The sequence below is a fragment of the Microcebus murinus genome, chromosome 5 (genome assembly GCF_040939455.1).
Source record: "Microcebus murinus isolate Inina chromosome 5, M.murinus_Inina_mat1.0, whole genome shotgun sequence".
In the NCBI taxonomy this organism is placed as follows: domain Eukaryota; kingdom Metazoa; phylum Chordata; class Mammalia; order Primates; family Cheirogaleidae; genus Microcebus; species Microcebus murinus.
The window spans coordinates 40,768,595-40,787,084 of NC_134108.1; the positions used below are offsets into that span (position 1 = coordinate 40,768,595).

Sequence of the window (18,490 nt, forward strand, 5' to 3'; positions counted from 1 at the left end):
AGCCTAATGGGATAGATGCAAACCAGGTGGGTTTATATCTGCTTAAATAGAGTGTAGAAGAAGTATCTTACATTGTATATTTTTTTTAAAAAGGAAACAAAACCTATGTGCACATAGATATTCAGTTTACTTTGTAAATTTGCAAACTGTTACTGCTAAGTGATATGGTAATCCATTGTTCTTTCACTCGTATAAATTGGGCACATGTCCTAAAGCTCACAAAAAGGGTACATGTCCTGAAGCTTATGTCCTTCACTGTAAGATGAACACAGAAGAGACATTTGACTTCTCAGGCCCTCTTGCAGACAACCATTTACAAAATAAGCAACTTAGAAGAACAAATACACTACAACAGTGAGAAGTCTTCTTCATAATGAACTGATAGCTAATAACAGAAAGAAACGGTAGGACTACAGAAAGCAGACATAATAGCTCAGTAGTTTTTGAACCATTTACTGTGTGGACAAAAGGCCTAATATTCTTCTATTATTCCTGAGGGAACCACTATCTTATAGCAAAGAATGATGATAACTGTTATTGCTCTTTAAAAAACTACTTGTGAATTTAATCGTATTAATAACTACCTTGTAATTTGGGAGAATAATTCCCTACTCACATATTTAGAAACTGAGGCTAGAAGGGGATTCAGTGAGTGTTCAGTATTGTACAGTCTGCATGTAATGGTGATGCTGAGTCATTAGGATCACTGTACAGTCATGAAATCAAAAAGCAGCTAAACATGTTTTTAAAACTGATGTAAATTAAAAGGTTAAACTATAAATGTTTTGATGCTCTTCAGAGGTGAGCTTTAATGAACTGGAAAAATTCACTAGCCGACTACTCATAACTCAAACTGTCAGGGAATCACAGCATACAGCCATCCTTCATATCCGTGAAGGATTGGTTCCAGGACCCCTCGCAGATACCAAAATCCACACCTGCTCAAGACCCTTATATAAAATGGTATATGTAGATATATATTCATACACCCTATGCATATCCTCCCATATACATTATTTTATTTATTTGTTTTTTTGAGACAGAGTCTCGCTTTGTTGCCCAGGCTAGAGTGAGTGCCGTGGCGTCAGCCTAGCTCACAGCAACCTCAAACTCCTGGGCTCAAGCGATCCTGCTGCCTCAGCCTCCCCAGTAGCTGGGACTACAGGCATGCGCCACCATGCCCGGCTAGGTTTTTCTATGTATATTAGTTGGCCAATTAATTTCTTTCTATTTATAGTAGAGACAGGGATCTCGCTCTTGCTCAGGCTGGTTTCGAACTCCTGACCTCGAGCAATCCCCCCGCCTCGGCCTCCCAAAGTGCTAGGATTACAGACATGAGCCACCGCGCCCAGCCCATATATTTTAATTCTCTCTAGATTACTTATAATACCTAATAAAATGTAAATGCTATGTAAATAGTTGTTGCATTGTTTAGGAAATAATGACAAGAAAAAATGTATGTCCATGTTCAGTACAGATGCAACCATTCTTTTTTTATTATTATTAATATTTTCCATCATGGTTGGTTGAAGCCACAGATGTGGAACCCAGGATACAAAGGTCCCACTGTACTTGCATAGATGAGACTGTCATTTTTTTCCCTCTTCTTTTTATTCAACAAAGATTCCCAAGCCTGAATTTTGTATATTTTAAGTGATTTCTGATGTCTACCTGCAAACGGAATAGTAAATAGAACAGCCCCTATTCCAATACTGTGGTATTGTATATTAACCTCTATATGTGGATTCTGTAAGTTCTATTAGAAAGCATAGCCAGATAGAAGAATATGTGCTTTCACAATTCCATCTCTTTAATAGGCATTATATCTTTTAAAACAAAGATGCTTTCCTTTTGATGTGAAATGTATGTTCAGAAACTATTTGGCATGTTTATGTAATTTTAAATACTGCTCATTATTTTATACTGCTTATTTTTCTAAACTCATGGTGGTGATTTTCCCATTTTCTTTATTTCAGCATATTATGGGGGTACAAATGTTAAGGTTACGTATATTGCCCATGTCCCCCCTACCCCCCACCTGACACCCGATAAATGTTATTCATGTATGTCCACTTAAATGTTGATCCGTTAATACCAGTTGTTGGTGAGTACATGTGGTGCTTGTTTTTCCATTCTTGAGATACATCATTTAGTAGAATGGGTTCCAGCTCTATCCAGGAAAATACAAGAGGAGGTGCTATATCACCATTGTTTCCTAAAGCTGAATAGTACTCCATGGTATACATATACCACATTTTATTAATCCACTCATGTATCGATGGGCACCTGGGTTGTTTCCACACCTTCGCGATTGTAAACTGTGCTGCTGTAAACATTCGAGTGCAGGTAGAATTTGTAGAATATCATTTGATCTTTTGGGTAGATGCCCAGTAATGAAATTGCTGGATCAAATGGTAGATCTACTTATATCACTTTAAGGTGTCTCCATATTGCTTTCCATAGAGGCTGAACCAGTTTGCAGTCCCACCAGCAGTGTAGGAGTGTTCCTGTCTCCCTGCATCCACGCCAACATTTATTGTTTGGGGACTTTTTGATAAAGGCAATTCTTACTGGAGTTAAATGATATCTCATTGCAATTTTGATTTGCATTTCCTTGATGATTAGAGATGTTGAGCATTTTTTCATATGTTTTTGGGATTTATTCTGTCTTCTTTTGAAAAATTTCTGTTCATGTCCTTTGCCCACTTTTTGATGGGGTCGTTTGATTTTTTCTTGCTGATTTTCCTGAGTTCTAAATAAATTCTAGTTATCAGCCCTTTATTGGATGTGTAGCTTGGGAAAATTTTCTCCCATTCTGTGGGTTGTCTGTTTGCTCTCTTTCTTTGGCTGTGCAGAAGCTTTTTAATTTGATCAGGTCCTATTTGTTTATCTTTGTTGCTGCTGTGATTGCCTTTGGGGACTTCTTCATAAACTCTTTACCCGGGCCGATGTCTAGGAGAGTGTTTCCAACTTTTTCCTCTAGGATTCTAATAGTTTCTCACCTAATGTTCAAGTCTGTTACCCAGCATGAGTTGATTTTTATGAGAGGTGAAAGGTGAGGGTTCTGTTTCAGTCTTCAGCATGTGGCTATCCAGTTTTCCCAACACCATTTATTGAATAAGGATTCTTTTCCCCAGTGTATATTTTTGTCTGCTCTGTCGAACATTAGTTGGCTATATGACAATGGTTTTACATCTGGGTTCTCTGTTCTATTCTATTGGTTAATGTCCCTGTTCTTGTGCTAGTACCAAGCTGTTTTTATTGCTATAGCCTTGTAATATAGTTTGAAATCTGGTAAATTGATACCTCCTATTTTGTTTTTATTGCCTAGGATTGATTTTGCTATACGGGGTCTTCTTTGGTTCCATACGAAGTGTAAAATTATTTTTTCTATATCTGTGAAAAATGATGATGGTATTTTAATAGGGATTGCATTAACTCTGTAGGTCACTTTGGGTATTATAGACTCTTTGCACACAAACTGGAAAATGTGGAGGAAAGGAAAATTTCTTAGAAACACACAGCCTCCCTAGGCTCAACCAGGAAGAAATAGAATTCCTAAACAGACAAATATCAAGTACTGAAATCGAAACAGCAATAAAAAAACCTTCCTAAAAAGAAAAGTCCTGGGCCAGGTGGTTTCACACCCAAAGTTTACCACACCTACAAAGAAGAACTGGTGCCTATCCTGCAGAAATTATTCCACAACATCGAGAAGGATGGAAACCTTCCCAACACATTTTATGAAGCGAACATAACCCTGATACCAAAACCAGGAAAGGATGCAACAAAAAAAGAAAACTACAGACCAATATCCTTTATGAATATAGATGCAAAAATTCTTAACAAAATCCTAGGCAATCGAATCTAGGTGCTTGTCAAGAAAAATAATCCATTACAACAAAGTGGGCTTCATCCCAGGGATACAGGGGTGGTTCAACATATGCAAATCTATAAATGTAATTCACCATATAAAGAGAAGCAAAAATAAAGACCATATGATCCTCTCAATAGACACAGAAAAAGCATTTGACAAAATTCAACACCCTCTTATGATAATAACGCTCAGCAAAATAGGCATAGATGGGGCTTACCTAAAAATGATACAAGCCATATATGACAAACCCACAGCCAATATCATACTCAATGGGGAAAAATTGAAAGCATTCTCACTTAGAACTGGAACTAGACAAGGTTGCCCACTATCTCCACTACTATTCAACATAGTGCTGGAAGTCCTTGTTACAGCAATCAGACAAGAGAGCGGAATTAAGGGTATCCAAATGGGAGCAGAAGAAATCAAACTCCCTTTGCTGATGACATAATATTATACCTAGAAAACCCCAAGGATTCAACCAAGAGACTCCTTGATCTGATAAATGAATTTGGTAAAGTCTCAGGATACAAAATCAACACACAGAACGGTACATTTATATATGCCAACAACGGTACAGGTGAGAACCAAATCAAAGACTCAGTTCTCTTCAAAATAGCAACAAAGAAAAGAAAGTACCTAGGAATATATTTAACTAAGGAGGTTAAAGATCTCTAGAGGGAGAAGTATGAAACACTGAAGAAAGAAATAGCAGAGGATGTAAACAGGTGGAAGAATATACCATGCTCATGGGTCAGCAGATTTTCCCATTTTTTTAAAGTAAATTGAGATCAAATGAGCAGCTTGACAACCCAGCTTTCAGCACTGTATAATAGCTTGGATTATTATGCTGTTATTTATTATTCTTGAGCAGATGTTTTAGGAATTAGAATGTCTATGATAACACAGTGTGTAGTACACCTAAATATAATTCTAAGCACAAGAACTGTAGAGCCACTGGATTTCCTCTCCCTTTTCTGTGTATTTTTAACTTTTATATTGAATGCATATTAGAAGGACATATAATTTTCATCCATTATTTCTTCCTCCCAGACTCCTCATTTATTTCTACAACAAGCATGTACTTTCTTCTTGAGGAAATGTTTTCTTTTTTTTTTGAATGGCCCTAATTATTTCCCAAGATTTTCCTTCTATCAGATAGTCAATATAGTGCTTTTTAGTGTATGTTTGCCTCTTACAACTCAGAGAAGTTTCATAACCAGTGAGAAATATGGCCTTTCTCCTGGCCCTATTTCTCATAACACTGATCACCCAAAAATCTCTCCACTTGTCATAAGCGGGAAGCACTAAGGTAATGAGTGTTGGAACTTCCTTGAGACATCCAATGTACTCTTTTAACCTCTCTTCCTGGTATTTAAGGGCATGAGCTTGTCTTATCTAATCTGTTTCTTTCTTACCATTTTCTAGACTCAATTAATCTAAACTTCCACCTGTTCTCTATCATGAAAAGCTATATGCTGCTTTCTATAGACCCACCCCCAAATAAGCACACATCTGCACCCACGTAAGTGCCACCTCTCACCTTATCCCTCCCTTAAGACCTAACTCACTGTTTATTCCCACAGTTACAGCATATATCACTTAACCTATTCTCTACTTATATGTTAGTTTATACTGTTGTATATTGTATGTTTTATGCTCATATAGTTTTACGTGGCTGATTTGCCTTCCTGGTTGTAAGCTCTTTGAGATCAGGGATCTTATTTTTTCTTGTATATCTCTCTATAGACCTTACCACATGGGTAAACATGTAGTAAGTGCTTATTAAGTCCTAAAACTATATCCTAAGAACAGAAAAATTCCTCAAAAAATGTCTTATCTAGTGTTCTCATTTTGCAAAAGAGAAAATTAGGGCAGTGAAGTGACCGATCTTCATTGTGACAGATTAAATAAGACAAGCTCATGGCCTTAAATAGCAGGGAGAGAAGTTACAGGGATGGTGAGCAGCAAGCCCTGACCTAGACCCCAGGGCTCCTGACTCCCAGTTCAGTGTGCCTGTCACCAGGCGGCCTTCACTCCTGCTGGTGCTCAGGGAAATGCTAACAGGAGCGAGTGGCATTTGTTGCTGTGCACGTGGCTAGTGATGACATGCCTGCCCTGAACAACAGCCTGAAATTCTCCTCAGTATTTCTCCCCATTTTTCCTCTTGCCCTCTTAACTTTATAAAATACTCTCTGCTCAGGATCTAGGGAATGAAAAGAAACTCTTCTTCAATATCAAGATACAATTTTAATCATTTATCAACATTTATTCATTTGACTAGGGGATAGCATAAATATAAAGGCAACCTCTTTTTAAAGTTTTTTAAATTTTTTCATGAGAATAAATATGTTGAAAAAGCTAGATAAATCTATTATAAAATGTCTATGCACTAGAACATTTTACATTTAGAGTTTTTAATTATACTTGTAATCAGAAGTGTTTTCCTTTGTTTAAATTTTGTGCTTTCATGTATTAGTAGATTCAAGTCTAAGAAACAGTTATATTGATTCTTCTTGGTTATAACCCATGGTTATTGGCAGGTTAGCATGCATGTTTTTTTTTTAATTTTGAATAAGTTGCTTTTAAGTTTTTTGAGAAAATAAATAACATTCTTTACATCTACATTCCTGAAGGCTAAATGTTGAATTTTGTTGTATCGAATCACAGGGAAGAAAAACAATTGACAAAAGCAGTAGTCTAATTAAATGTATCATTTTTTTTAAATGTAGCTCACAATGCATAAAATGTCTATGTACTAGAACATTCTGCATTTAATTCTTTTAATTAAAAAAGACAACTTCGGTTTTAGGTTTCAATCAATTAAAGAGAGCAAATGGGAAGATTAGAAAAAAGCAAGAAAGATATGTGCCCACAGGGAGGAGTCCCTCTGGTTCAAAATGATTACATGTATCTGAGATGGCAGGAAGCTGATACTTCCCTGTGGCTGTCAGCAAACCATCCCACATTAGAGCATCTAACTTGGAGAAAAGGGCTTCTCCGAACCTCAGTTTCCTCGTCTATGTAACAGGATTAGAGAACTAGATGACATTTGATGTCTCTTCTAGCTCTAAATTTCTGCTGGATTTATTATTTTTACATATCTTTATTCTGATATTTAAACTTTTTGAGGTTCCACTCTAAATTGAAAAGCCAGAATAGCTTAATAAGTACTTACTAGTTGAGTGATTGAATTTAGCCCATAGTATGTACAGGTTAATCAACTCAGCTAAGGATATGTGGGTTATTTTGGTTATTTTCAGCTGAAGATATTTATCTTATCAATGGCATCTTGTGCTGAAAGCTTTATGTAGTGAAAATGAGTAACAGGTAAACTCTGCTTCTACTAATGGAGAATTAGTGTTTGATCTTTTAACAGTGAAGTTTTCAACATGAGCATTTGAAGAAAGGCTTTGATATTGATTGTGCATTTCAAAGTGAAGCATGTCTGAACTAAAAATGTTTCTTTCCAGAGCCATCTGTTCTTACTCATTTCTTTTTTCCTTACTCTTTGCTTTGGAATGTATATATTCTTATATAGTTCTTTAGGGAACTGCAAACTAGAAAGGCAGAGAAAGCCATACATCTTGTTTACAGCCTTGTCTAATACTGTCTGTAAGGGTAAAGTGAAAAGATAAATGTGTTTATATGATAGATTTTATATTTTGAAGTTTTTAAAACATTAATCAGAAACAGCAATAAGATTGTGATGATGTTACTTAAGTGTAATGAAAACATACAATTTTATGTAGTTATTTTGAAATTCATAACTTTAGGCCATAATAGTTCTTATTTAAAGTTATTTGTTAGTTACATGCTTGAAAGAGCTATTTTATCATATTATACCACCCTTCTTTCAGCAAGTTATATTAGTTCTGACTTTTGCTATGACTGTAATCAAAATCTCTATAATGCAAAATCTTTTAGAAGATTCTTGCTGGATCATAAGATGTCAACCCATCTTTAACTGATTGCTGGTTGTACAAAAACCCTATTTTCTTTTAATGGTCATTAAAAAAATGTCTTCTATTATCAGTAGGGATTACATTTTATGACTGTCATTTTTCATTTTGCCCTCTTACCTCTATAAAATCCTCCCTACCAAATTTAGGTACCAGCAAACCCTGGAAACCAAGATTGACTAAGAATTTGGTGGCAAATTAACACTGCCTGTCTTAAAAAGTGGCATTCACCTTTTTTGCCAGCTACCTTTTGGTACTGGTTTTGTGGCTTCTGAATACTAGTTTTTCCAGTGATAAATCAAAAGTAGGAATTATCAGCTCTTCTCTTCCATTTCACTGGGGAAACTGAGAACCAGAAGTGTCAAGTGACCAGCCCAGGACTCAGGTCCATTGCTCTCTCCATCATGCCTGTCCCAGTTTACAGGAGCACTGAAGTACCATTTAGTGTACTTTTTGTAACAATGTGCTGTTCCGCACATCATCTAAGATGTGTTAGTTAAAACTTAATTGCCCTTTAGAATGATTTGTGACATGTCTCCTTCATGCTTTTGGCAATATTAATTTTATAAGCTAGTTTTATTACATGTTCATCATTTTAGGTAGAAAGATGTTCTGTTTTAGAATCTGAGTTTCTCCTCCAGCAACCTCTCATCAGATCTCAGGAAGAGAGAACAAATCAAACATTGAGAATTGAAATTGATCCAGTTTCATGTATGATTTTATTTAAAGCATCAATGGGTTAATTAATGTTTTTATCTAAAAATACTTTATAATCGAGTCCAAGATTGAGAATACTTACAACTAAAGTAATAATTACTTGCAGACAGTAGCAGTAGCAAGTAGTGGAATAGGATGGAGCACTATGCAAACACTATAATGTCAATGGTTTCTTATCACAGCGCCCCAGGTATATTAATTAATCTTTGATTGATTAATTTGTTAAATGAACATTTATTGACAGATGTTTTGCTGGATGCTGGAACAAGACAAAGTCCATTCCCTCATTGAGCTTATATCTAGTGCAGATGTCAAATAATAAACAAGTAAGCAAATAAAATAATTAGGATGTGATAAATAGAGGAACAGAAATAAATAAGCTTATATGACAAACAGTAAACGATGGTGGCCAACTTTGTGTGGGGTTGTTAGTAAAAGACCTATCATAAGAGAGAACATAGAAACAGATTCCTGAAGGTAAAAATGAGCCAGGCATACAAAGAGCTAGGGAAGAGCTTTGCAGGCAGAACAAACCACAAGTGCAAAAACCCTGAGATGGGAAAGGGCCACTGTTTTCCTACATGTTAACTGAGAATATAAATATCTTCCCACCTGCTACTCATAGCACTATGGTAACATCAGTAAATTTAAATAGATAATTACTGGGTTGGAGATATATAATAAGCAGTGAAGGAGAAATTGAGGTATTTTTCTCTACTTTTAGAAAGAAAAGAAAATTATTAGGGGACACAAGAAAAGACACACAAGGAAACATTGAGATCTGTAGCTCACCTTCTGTAATCAAATACTGCTTTGTGTGATACCAGTTGTCAGTGTGGGAGTTCACAGAAGGCGAGGATCTTGGCCTGGAGTTGAGACATGATTTGGGCCTTAAAGAATGGATAAATTTCGATTGGCCAAAAGGAGGCAGAAGAGAGTGTTTCAAAAGGAGAGAACTGTATAAATAAAGATGCTAAGATGGACTGAATTCGCATGAACGTTTGAGATCCTGAGGACTCAAAAGCTGGAGCCAGAGCAGTCTTTGAGGGAACAGGGGATGATAGGCAAGTCTGATTCATAGCAGTGGTTGAAAGGTCAGTGGAAGAGTTTTGACCTAATGTTTTAGACAACAGAGTGAATCATTATGGTTTCTTGAACAAGAAAATTATATGGTAAAAAGAGAAATTGGTAATATAGGTACAGATTAATGGAAACAAGGAAAGATTATGGGAGGTTAGATAGGAAAGCCTTCCTTTTTATCATAAATTTCACTATACCTGGTGATGAGAATATAGTCTATGCTTATATCAGGGAATGAGCTATATACAAGACATTTCAGAGGCATTAACAATGATACTTGGTGGCTGAAGAGCTATAAATGAAAAGTCAAAATGCCTGCTTCCTCTAGTCCAGGAGACCAAACAATAACGTCAATGATGGAACTGGGGAAATTTTCCTGGAATAACTTTAAATGACTGATTCTGTGTTGGACATGCTAAGTTTCAGAAGACAACCAGCCCCCAAATTGTGATGTGTATACACAGCTAGAAGAAAAGATCTAGAGCTAAAATGGAAAGTTGAATTCAGGAATGCAAATAAGTGGTGAGATATGAGGCCTTAGCTCTTGAGAATAAATGCTTATGATTAAGAGTATGTATGGGGAGGGGAGTGCAGGTGGAGAGTAACACAGAGAGAGAGACAGACGGGGAGAGAGAATATGAACCTGAGTAGGTAGAAGGCACCAAAACAGCTGTTGGATAAAAGCCAAATCCTTGGGGCAACACTATTATCATTATCACCATAAAAACTATGACTATCCATTAAGTGTTATTACTATGAGTTTTTAAATATAATAACTTATTTGATTCTTTCAACAACCTTTAGAAAGTAAATGTTATTGTTATCTCCATTTTATAGACGAAGAAGTTTAGGACAGAGAGAGCAACTTGCTCAAGATTGCCCCATTTGAAGGTGTGGAGCTGAGATTTAGACACAGGCATTGTGCTTCAAAGCATGAACCCTTAACTCCCATGCTGTATGGTTATATCCAAGACGGTTTTAATTACGTACTTTAACTCCTGTGTTATGTAAGTTTCTTGAAAAGGAGTTAATTAACAGTTTAAAAAGTTGGGTAGAAACCAGAAAGTCAGCAGATGGCTGGGCAGTGATTGGATAAATCCTTACAACAGAAGACAACCTGGAATTCTCTAGAGTAAGGGAAAGGGAATAAAGAATATACCCTATGCTCAATTTTTTCTTTCTCCTCTCTTTCCATATACTGTTAGTCGTTGACACAGGAAATTGTCCCCTCTGATGAAAATTATAATTTGTGGGGAAAAATGGCACCTCTGTTTTTTAGCACTTTCTGTATACTACAGATATATGTCTTTATTTGCATACAGGGAATGTCAGTTTATCTAAAGTGATTGTCAACCAAAGTTTAATATTCAAACTCATTTCTTTCTTAGCTTCCACTACTAAATGAGAGTTGGATTCTAAAAGAGTAGGGTTTGGGAAGTAGCCTCGGGATTGGTATTACTGGATCACCTTCAGTCAGGGAGCCCAAGTACTAGATTTCTCTGTGGGGTGGCTCAGGTCTTACAGCAGGACTTGTGCACTGGAGCCCGTCCATCTGGAGAAGCCACATGTGACTTCCACTGTTGCTTTAAAGAATGCATCCCCATGGGCTGAGAGAGAGCTTTGCTTCAATTCTCCATGCTCACCAGGGTTCGTTCCTCCAGCCTCTCTCACTTCTGCCTTGTTTGAGGAGGAGGCAGAAGGAAATAGTAAGCTCCCAGCCCACCGTGCTCAGTCATACGGCTGCTGGGAGAAGGGACAAGGCACCTGCCTGGTGCCCTGTTGTTCCTTGTTTCAGGTCCCCATCTGCCATCTTCAGTGCTTGCACTGATTCCCCAGGGATTCCCCCTTTACTTCCCACGCCTCACCCCAGTGTCTGGTATGACGAGCCCCAGTAAAATGCCGCACACAGTCCTCATCTAGATGCTCTATCCACCATATCGCCTTACTGAACTCAGCTAAATGCCTACAGGATTTCATCTCCAGCTCTCATTTAAATTTTGTTCTAGATATTTATGTGCATTTATTATTTTCCCTACTATGAGCAGAATCTGTACCTAATTTGACTTTGTATTTTCCGTATCTCCTAACTTAGCATCAGAGAAGGTGAAAGCTGCAAGGGACTGAGAGGACATAGATTACTTGTGATAATGTGTCTTTTAAAAACATCTCCTTTCTCTGTACCCTAGTAAATAACTGTGCTGACTTGAAGGTGGGATAGGACCAAATCTCCTGATTCTCAGTTCAGGACATACCCTCTAACAACAGGGTCCTCCCCCTGGCTTACACATTAAAATCACTAAGTATTGCTTGTGGTGCTTTAAAAATCCTGAGCCAGGAGCCCCAAACCATAGACACTAGAATCTCAGGAGTGGGACTCACACATCACTAGTATGTTAAAGTATCCCCCCACGATTCTAATGTGCAACCAAGATTCGGAATAACTACCCCACAGTGTGGTGGTCCCTGGACCATTCTTGCATTACTAGGGTAATTCTATTAATTTGAAACACTCTTTTTAAGATAATTAAAATTTTAAAATGGAGAAATGCTAACTATGAGATAATGATATAGTACATTTTGTTTTGCTTGCAAAAGTAGCTTACTTAACTGTTTAACTTTTCAGATATTTCGAAAGAAAGCAGTGGAACTTGGGATAAAATTGCTACCTGCATTTCATACTCCCTCTGGAATACCTTGGGCACTGCTGAATATCAAAAGGTAAAACTCTTCATTTTCCACAACATATTTTAAGGTGAAATATTCAAGATTGTTGCCTAACAAGTAGACAGTATATGGATAATTACTTGTATGATGCCAATGACAGATGGACTCCACTGGGAGTCTCGAGATCCTTCTTGTGCTGGAAGCTATTAGCTTGTCAGTGTTCCATAGCCTCAGGTGGATCCCTGTCATGGGGTAGCATGACCCCAGCAGAGTCATTCAATGCAGACATGATTTGAGGTTTTCTCTGTTTCGTAATGACATTGCATCAGTGATGCTGTCTCTCTCTGTAAGCACCAAGAGCATTCCATTATCTTTTAAGGTGCTGTCAAAGCATTTCACTTCCAAGGAAGTAAATTCTTTAGAGCACTTACAACATTAAGCTACTGGTCAGAGATAGTGCAGAGATACAACACTTGGACTAATCATATCCCCCATACAGGGAGCTGGTGTAACAGGCTGGGAGCACCTGAGGCTGCCCAGCCCACAGATGTTAGGAGAGAAAGCAGATGATCCACTGACCCAGGTCAATCCAACTGTCTTACCCCCTGCAGGTGGAGAACCCTAGTATGCCAAGTCCTTGAGGGTGTGGCTCCAATGAAACACCTGGGCTGAACAGACTTTCTGGTATTCTCCCAGGGAATAGTTTGAATTTTCATGATAGTTTAAGCATTTCATTAATAAAGAACTTTGTCTTAAGCTTCCTTCTTAACTTCTTCCTCCCCATAAGTTAGTAATAGCATGTGTCTCTTTGTGATAATGGTGATGATGGTGTTGATAGCTGTTATCCTCATCATAAAATGTGATGGGCTCTTTACTCAAATTACCATATATAATCCTTACAACAATCCAGGAAGGTCAATACTCCATTTTACTACTAGGAAACTCTAGTCACAGAGAGATTAAGTAATTTCCCCAACATCATACAGCAAATAAATGGTAGAGCTAGAATATATACTTAGATGTTTATACACACATTGATGCATACATACATATGAAAATACTTTCCTGTTTTAGATACACCAAGAAGACATGCAGAATGTTTTGGCAGGATTAATGTACATTTCTTCTTATTTATTTTACTAACATTCTGCCCTAAAATTAATCATGAAAAATTATGAAATTAATTATGATTTGATTATTTTATTTTTCCCTTAATAAATTTATGAAATGTCATGCTTTGTTTCCATTTGAATGCTATATGGCTATACCTTGAAATCATCCTGTACTTGTCTATAAGAGAGAGCCGGTGGGGGGGGGGAGCAGGGTGGGCATGTTGAGGCAGTGGGATGGGGAGAGTCCAGCCTCTGGGCCATGTTAAATTGAGGTAGTTCCCTATCATATAATGCGATGTCTCAGGATCTCTTTTCCCTAAAAGGAGTCCAAAGGCTTTCTCTATCAGCTTGACTATTATAGTATATCCTATAGAGTCTTAAGGCAGGGAAGGGTCTGAGCTTGGCTTGGAAGCAGCTTGGTGTTTGTTCGGAGGCCCATGAGTTTTTTATTTGGCTCATGCAGACTTTTTTTTTACTTTCTATATCTTCAGACTTTGTATTTGTAGATAGTATTCTCACCAAGGTACTACTCTCTTACTTAAAACAAAATGTGGTCACAAAAGCACTGTGCACAATTCACTCATTTTTTTCCCTACCTACCCACTGAGAAAAATAATCTGGGCATAGTAGTACACTAAACTAATGGGTATGGACTACATCTTTGCAAAAGTTGAGTCAATTATTGTAAGATGCTGATATCATTTAAATAGTTCTGGCCTCTCTTGAAATGCATACAAGAAACTGGATTATTTTGAAGTATATTTAACTTTACTTAGTGTTTATTGCTAACAGCCAAGTGGATTTTTCCTTAATTAAAACTATTCGTGGAGTACTGTGGAGATATTTTTCAGTATATAAAGGAATACTTAGCTATTAAATGCTAAATCCTCTATTATCTTTCATATCTATGTCTGTCAAGAATTCATTAACTGGGGCATTGAGGGTTTTTTATAAGACCTTATTTTGCATAGTATTTTACATTAAACATTTTTGTTTAATTTCAAAGATTACAGAAAAATTATATACATTGAAAAATAATGTGCCATTTTCATTTATGTATTCTCTGATGTTTTCAAGTTAAACTAAAGGAAATTGGGTAACCATTTGGCAACTGATACGAATACTTTTAATTTCTTCTTGGCAACTCCAGTGAATTTTTAAATGTATTTTATCCACTCTCAATCCCATTTACTACACAGCAGTGACTTACCCAAATTCATGTAATAAGCACTGGCAAAATTATTTGTAATGTCAATTCACTAAAATTCCTCCCATCCCTTTGCCCAGTCAAGTACACTTATTGAATCCAGTCTCCTTCCATCCAGGAAGCTGATTTATCATTTTAAAAATTTTCCCGGAGGGGAAGAAATGACATTTCATATTTATGTACAGTACTACTTTTCAGAATGTGCTGTTGATGTCACCTGTACACGTATGCTGTTTCCTCTGAATCTCTGTATTTTCACACTACACGACCAAGGGAGAAGGAACAGCTGGCATAGAGCTTCTTTTCTAGTTTTGGAAGACTGTCACCAGCAAAAGTCTCAAAGGAAGTGGGGAAATATATCTGGCAAAATCGTATTTTCTTAATTACCTTCTTGGAATAAGAGAATGTAGATAGATGCCCAAGAGAAAAAAGTGCATGAAGATACTTTTTAGAATAGCTATGTATTCACTATTGACTGGCTTTGAAACCCTTGGCAAGTGTTAGGATTGGAGAAACATTGAACATGCTGGCTATAATACAACAATTCTGCTCTTCCCTCCTCTCAATTTTGAAAATAGTTACGAATGCTGCTCTTTGCCAACATCTATATGTTAACAACAATGTGAACTTATTGGTATTATCTGTTCACGTTCCTCTAGTATTCAGGTTATTGCCAAAAGATAATTGGTTTCTTTACCCTTTCTTTGTCAAAAATAAGCATTTATTTGAGTCCCTGCTGTGATAAAGGTTCTGTGCTAAGTCCTGGGAAGATTTTTTTTTACTTCACTTTATTTGAGAAGATAACAGACGTGTTCTTTCCCTCAGGAGATTCACAGCCTGGTTGGAAAGTAGAATATATATTTTATACATTATATTATACACTCACACATGTAATTGACAAATGTAAGATAGTCTGTGCCAAGGAGAGATAATAAGTACTCACTGGGTTGAATTTAAAGCAAGCAATATTTTGAATAGGGGAGGTTTATGTATTTGGAACCAAAACATCAATAAGCCAAATTGTATTTCAGTATTTGTGGAAGTTAAAAATATGCAGAGAAACTAAGTCATTTACTCATAGACTACATTAGGAACTCTGTCCCAAAATCTATTCAGAAAAAAACATTTTTAAATTGTCTTTTCTGCCACATCTATTATAAACTCTTAATTCAAGAGCTGCCATATGAAGTTGTAAATTAATTGGAATTGTGATGTAATGGCAAGTAGTTGTTTGATAACCTAGGTGTTATACACAGTACCTGACTAGACTTACATGCTTGCTTCACTAATGCAATCATAAAACAAGGATGCAAAAGTTATACAACACCTGTGTTCAAAGAAAAAACATTGCATTTCTAACACATTAGATTTTGGCAGAACTCAATTTCTCTCATGTGAAAATGTCAGTTGATGTCTGATCTTGTTATCACTATTAGCAAGAGGCCCTATGCATTTTTTTCCTCCAACCTGAAGCAGAAAAATCACTTCTGTGTCTTGTAAAATCAAGCATTTCACCATTTCCATATTTCTAGGTATAAGTCAAGCCAAGGTAGAGTAGACTTATTAGATTCGGGTTTTTTTTTTTTAAGTGTGTTCTTAATTTAAAATAATGTAGTTAATGTTCCCATTATTCATTTCTATCACGGGGCATACAGTCTGGGCATTCCAAATAATCATTCTGTCTTTCTTGATAAATGAGGTCATTTTAGCTATATACTATTTTATCACTTCTCTTTGTGGATTTTTCTGACACTTGCCTGGTGGTTATATTGAGTAGAACTGTCTACAGTGTGTGCTTTTATTGCATACCATCAGCAGGTGTGCTAGGAAATGAGTGATCTCCATTCAGATTCTCATTAGTCAACAAGGTGACAAATGAGACACAACCCCCTTACCTGTTTTTATTTCCTGCTTTGTAAAGCTTTATTTACTGCCTATTCTAATTATCTGACAAAAATATATACTAGATCATTAGTTACATTGCTGTATATGTTATTATAATTAAATTGCAAATTGCTTTACTTTAACTGAAATGGGGCCTTAATTACGAATAGTACATAGCTTGATGTTTTCTGATAATGAAAGATTATCCTGTATGAAGCAAGTAGTGTGTGTATTTTCAGAAAAGGTGACAGCCCCTCTATTGGTTTCTTAATACTTTGGTGGTGTACAGTGCTTTAATATTAGATTATGGTTGGTTAATTTTAATAGACATGAACTATAAAAGGCAGTCTCATAGGTTAAATATTTTTAAATCATTTTCCTATATTTCCCTATGTTTTTACTTGACAGCTGAAATATAAATTTTGACATTATTAAATTTGCTAACCATTTTTCAAAGTTTCTGGTTTGAAGTTTGAAAAAAGTGTATTATGTTTTCGAATGAAGCAAAATACAATTTCATACTTTAATACCATAGTAATAATATAAAAAAAATCAATAAACAGATTTTCTGAACATAAGCAGATCAAACTGATTTAGTGATATGCTGGTGTTCTAAGAGGCAAAAAATATTGCTTAATTATCCTAAAAATGTTGTATAGCAGTGATATAAGCCAGAGTATAAAAATCAGAGCTTCATTTTATAGTGTATGTTTTATTTATGTGCATTATGGATATGTTAAGAATTCAAAGACAAGTTTACCAACTTTAGAAAAGTAAAAAAAAGAAGTTACAGTCTTTCCAAGTATTTAAGTTAACCTTTTTTATGGTTTCTTCCTCTATTTCCCTGATTAGATGTTTTATTATATTGGGTTTCTCTCTTTTATCTATTTTAATTCATTTGGCCATTTATACTCTTCGGGAAATAGAAATCAACCACATATTAAACTTTTAATAGTGACATGCACAGTTATTAATATCAGACCTTAGAACATTATTGCCATTGATAATGCTGCTATTTATTGACATTGACAGTCTAGCTGTTGTCCTTGGACAGTTCACTTAACTGTCTGAGTTTGTCTTCTCATAAGTAAAACTAAAATAACAACAGTAATGATAATATCCATCCTGGTGACCTCACAAAGCTTTTGTGGAAATCTAATTAATTAATATGTAAAAGAAGGTTAAATGTTGCAGTGTGCTCTGACATAGATGTATATGTGTTGGAATTATTCTTAATGTATAGACCTTTTCTCAATATTTCATTAGGAAAAAGTAATATAAATGTTGAAACCACAAGAAGATTTTGGTCTAGGTCCAGTTGCTTGTCACACAAAGATCCAATTATTGAGACAAGAAGGATTACCAAGGAATGAGGGAACTTTTATATGACACATGTAGGGAGAATGGGAAAAGTTGCCTCAAATCCTTCTCCCCAACTAAGAGAGATCATGGGCTTTTAAAGGAGGGACCATAGGCCTTAAGGCAGGTCATGGTGTATCTCACAAGGGGCTATAAGCATTGGGGGTAGGTTGTGGGGTATGATGAGTCTTGGCATGAGGAAGTCTGCCAGGGGCCTTCAGAATCTCAACCCCTTTGTCTTGCAAAAAATCCACCATTTCTGAGAAACAAATCAAAACGCCAAGTAGTTATGAGAGAGGATTATATAGGGGTCATCAAAATGTGTTCAATGGGGGAACAGTTACATAAATATGGTATATGATAAAATAGCATATAGCTAGAATTAACTAGCTTGGTTGCGATGTCCTTTTATGGTAGTCTTCCATGCTCTTAACTGTTCAAACTGTAGTCCCATTTTTCTCTGGCAGGAAGGGAGATCCCATTGGTAGAGCCAACTAGAAATGTAGAGAGAATGTCTCCTGTGGTTCTTGTATTAATAAGAGAGTGGTGGCTTCATGCTCAAGCTTTTATTATTTTTTTAATTATCATTTTGGATCCAACCTATAGGCTCAAAACTGAATTTGCTCCCTAA

The 18,490-nt window shown here is 36.3% G+C and overlaps 1 protein-coding gene across 1 annotated transcript in view; it reads left to right on the plus strand.

Moving 5' to 3' along the window:
* Window positions 1–18,490, plus strand: part of MAN1A1 (mannosidase alpha class 1A member 1) — a 169,417-nt gene that overhangs the window by 82,911 nt on the left and 68,016 nt on the right. Inside the window, exon 6 of the mRNA XM_012739118.2 lies at window positions 12,257–12,351. Coding sequence (XP_012594572.1) covers window positions 12,257–12,351 — 95 coding nt within the window. The remainder of the gene's footprint in view (window positions 1–12,256; window positions 12,352–18,490) is intronic.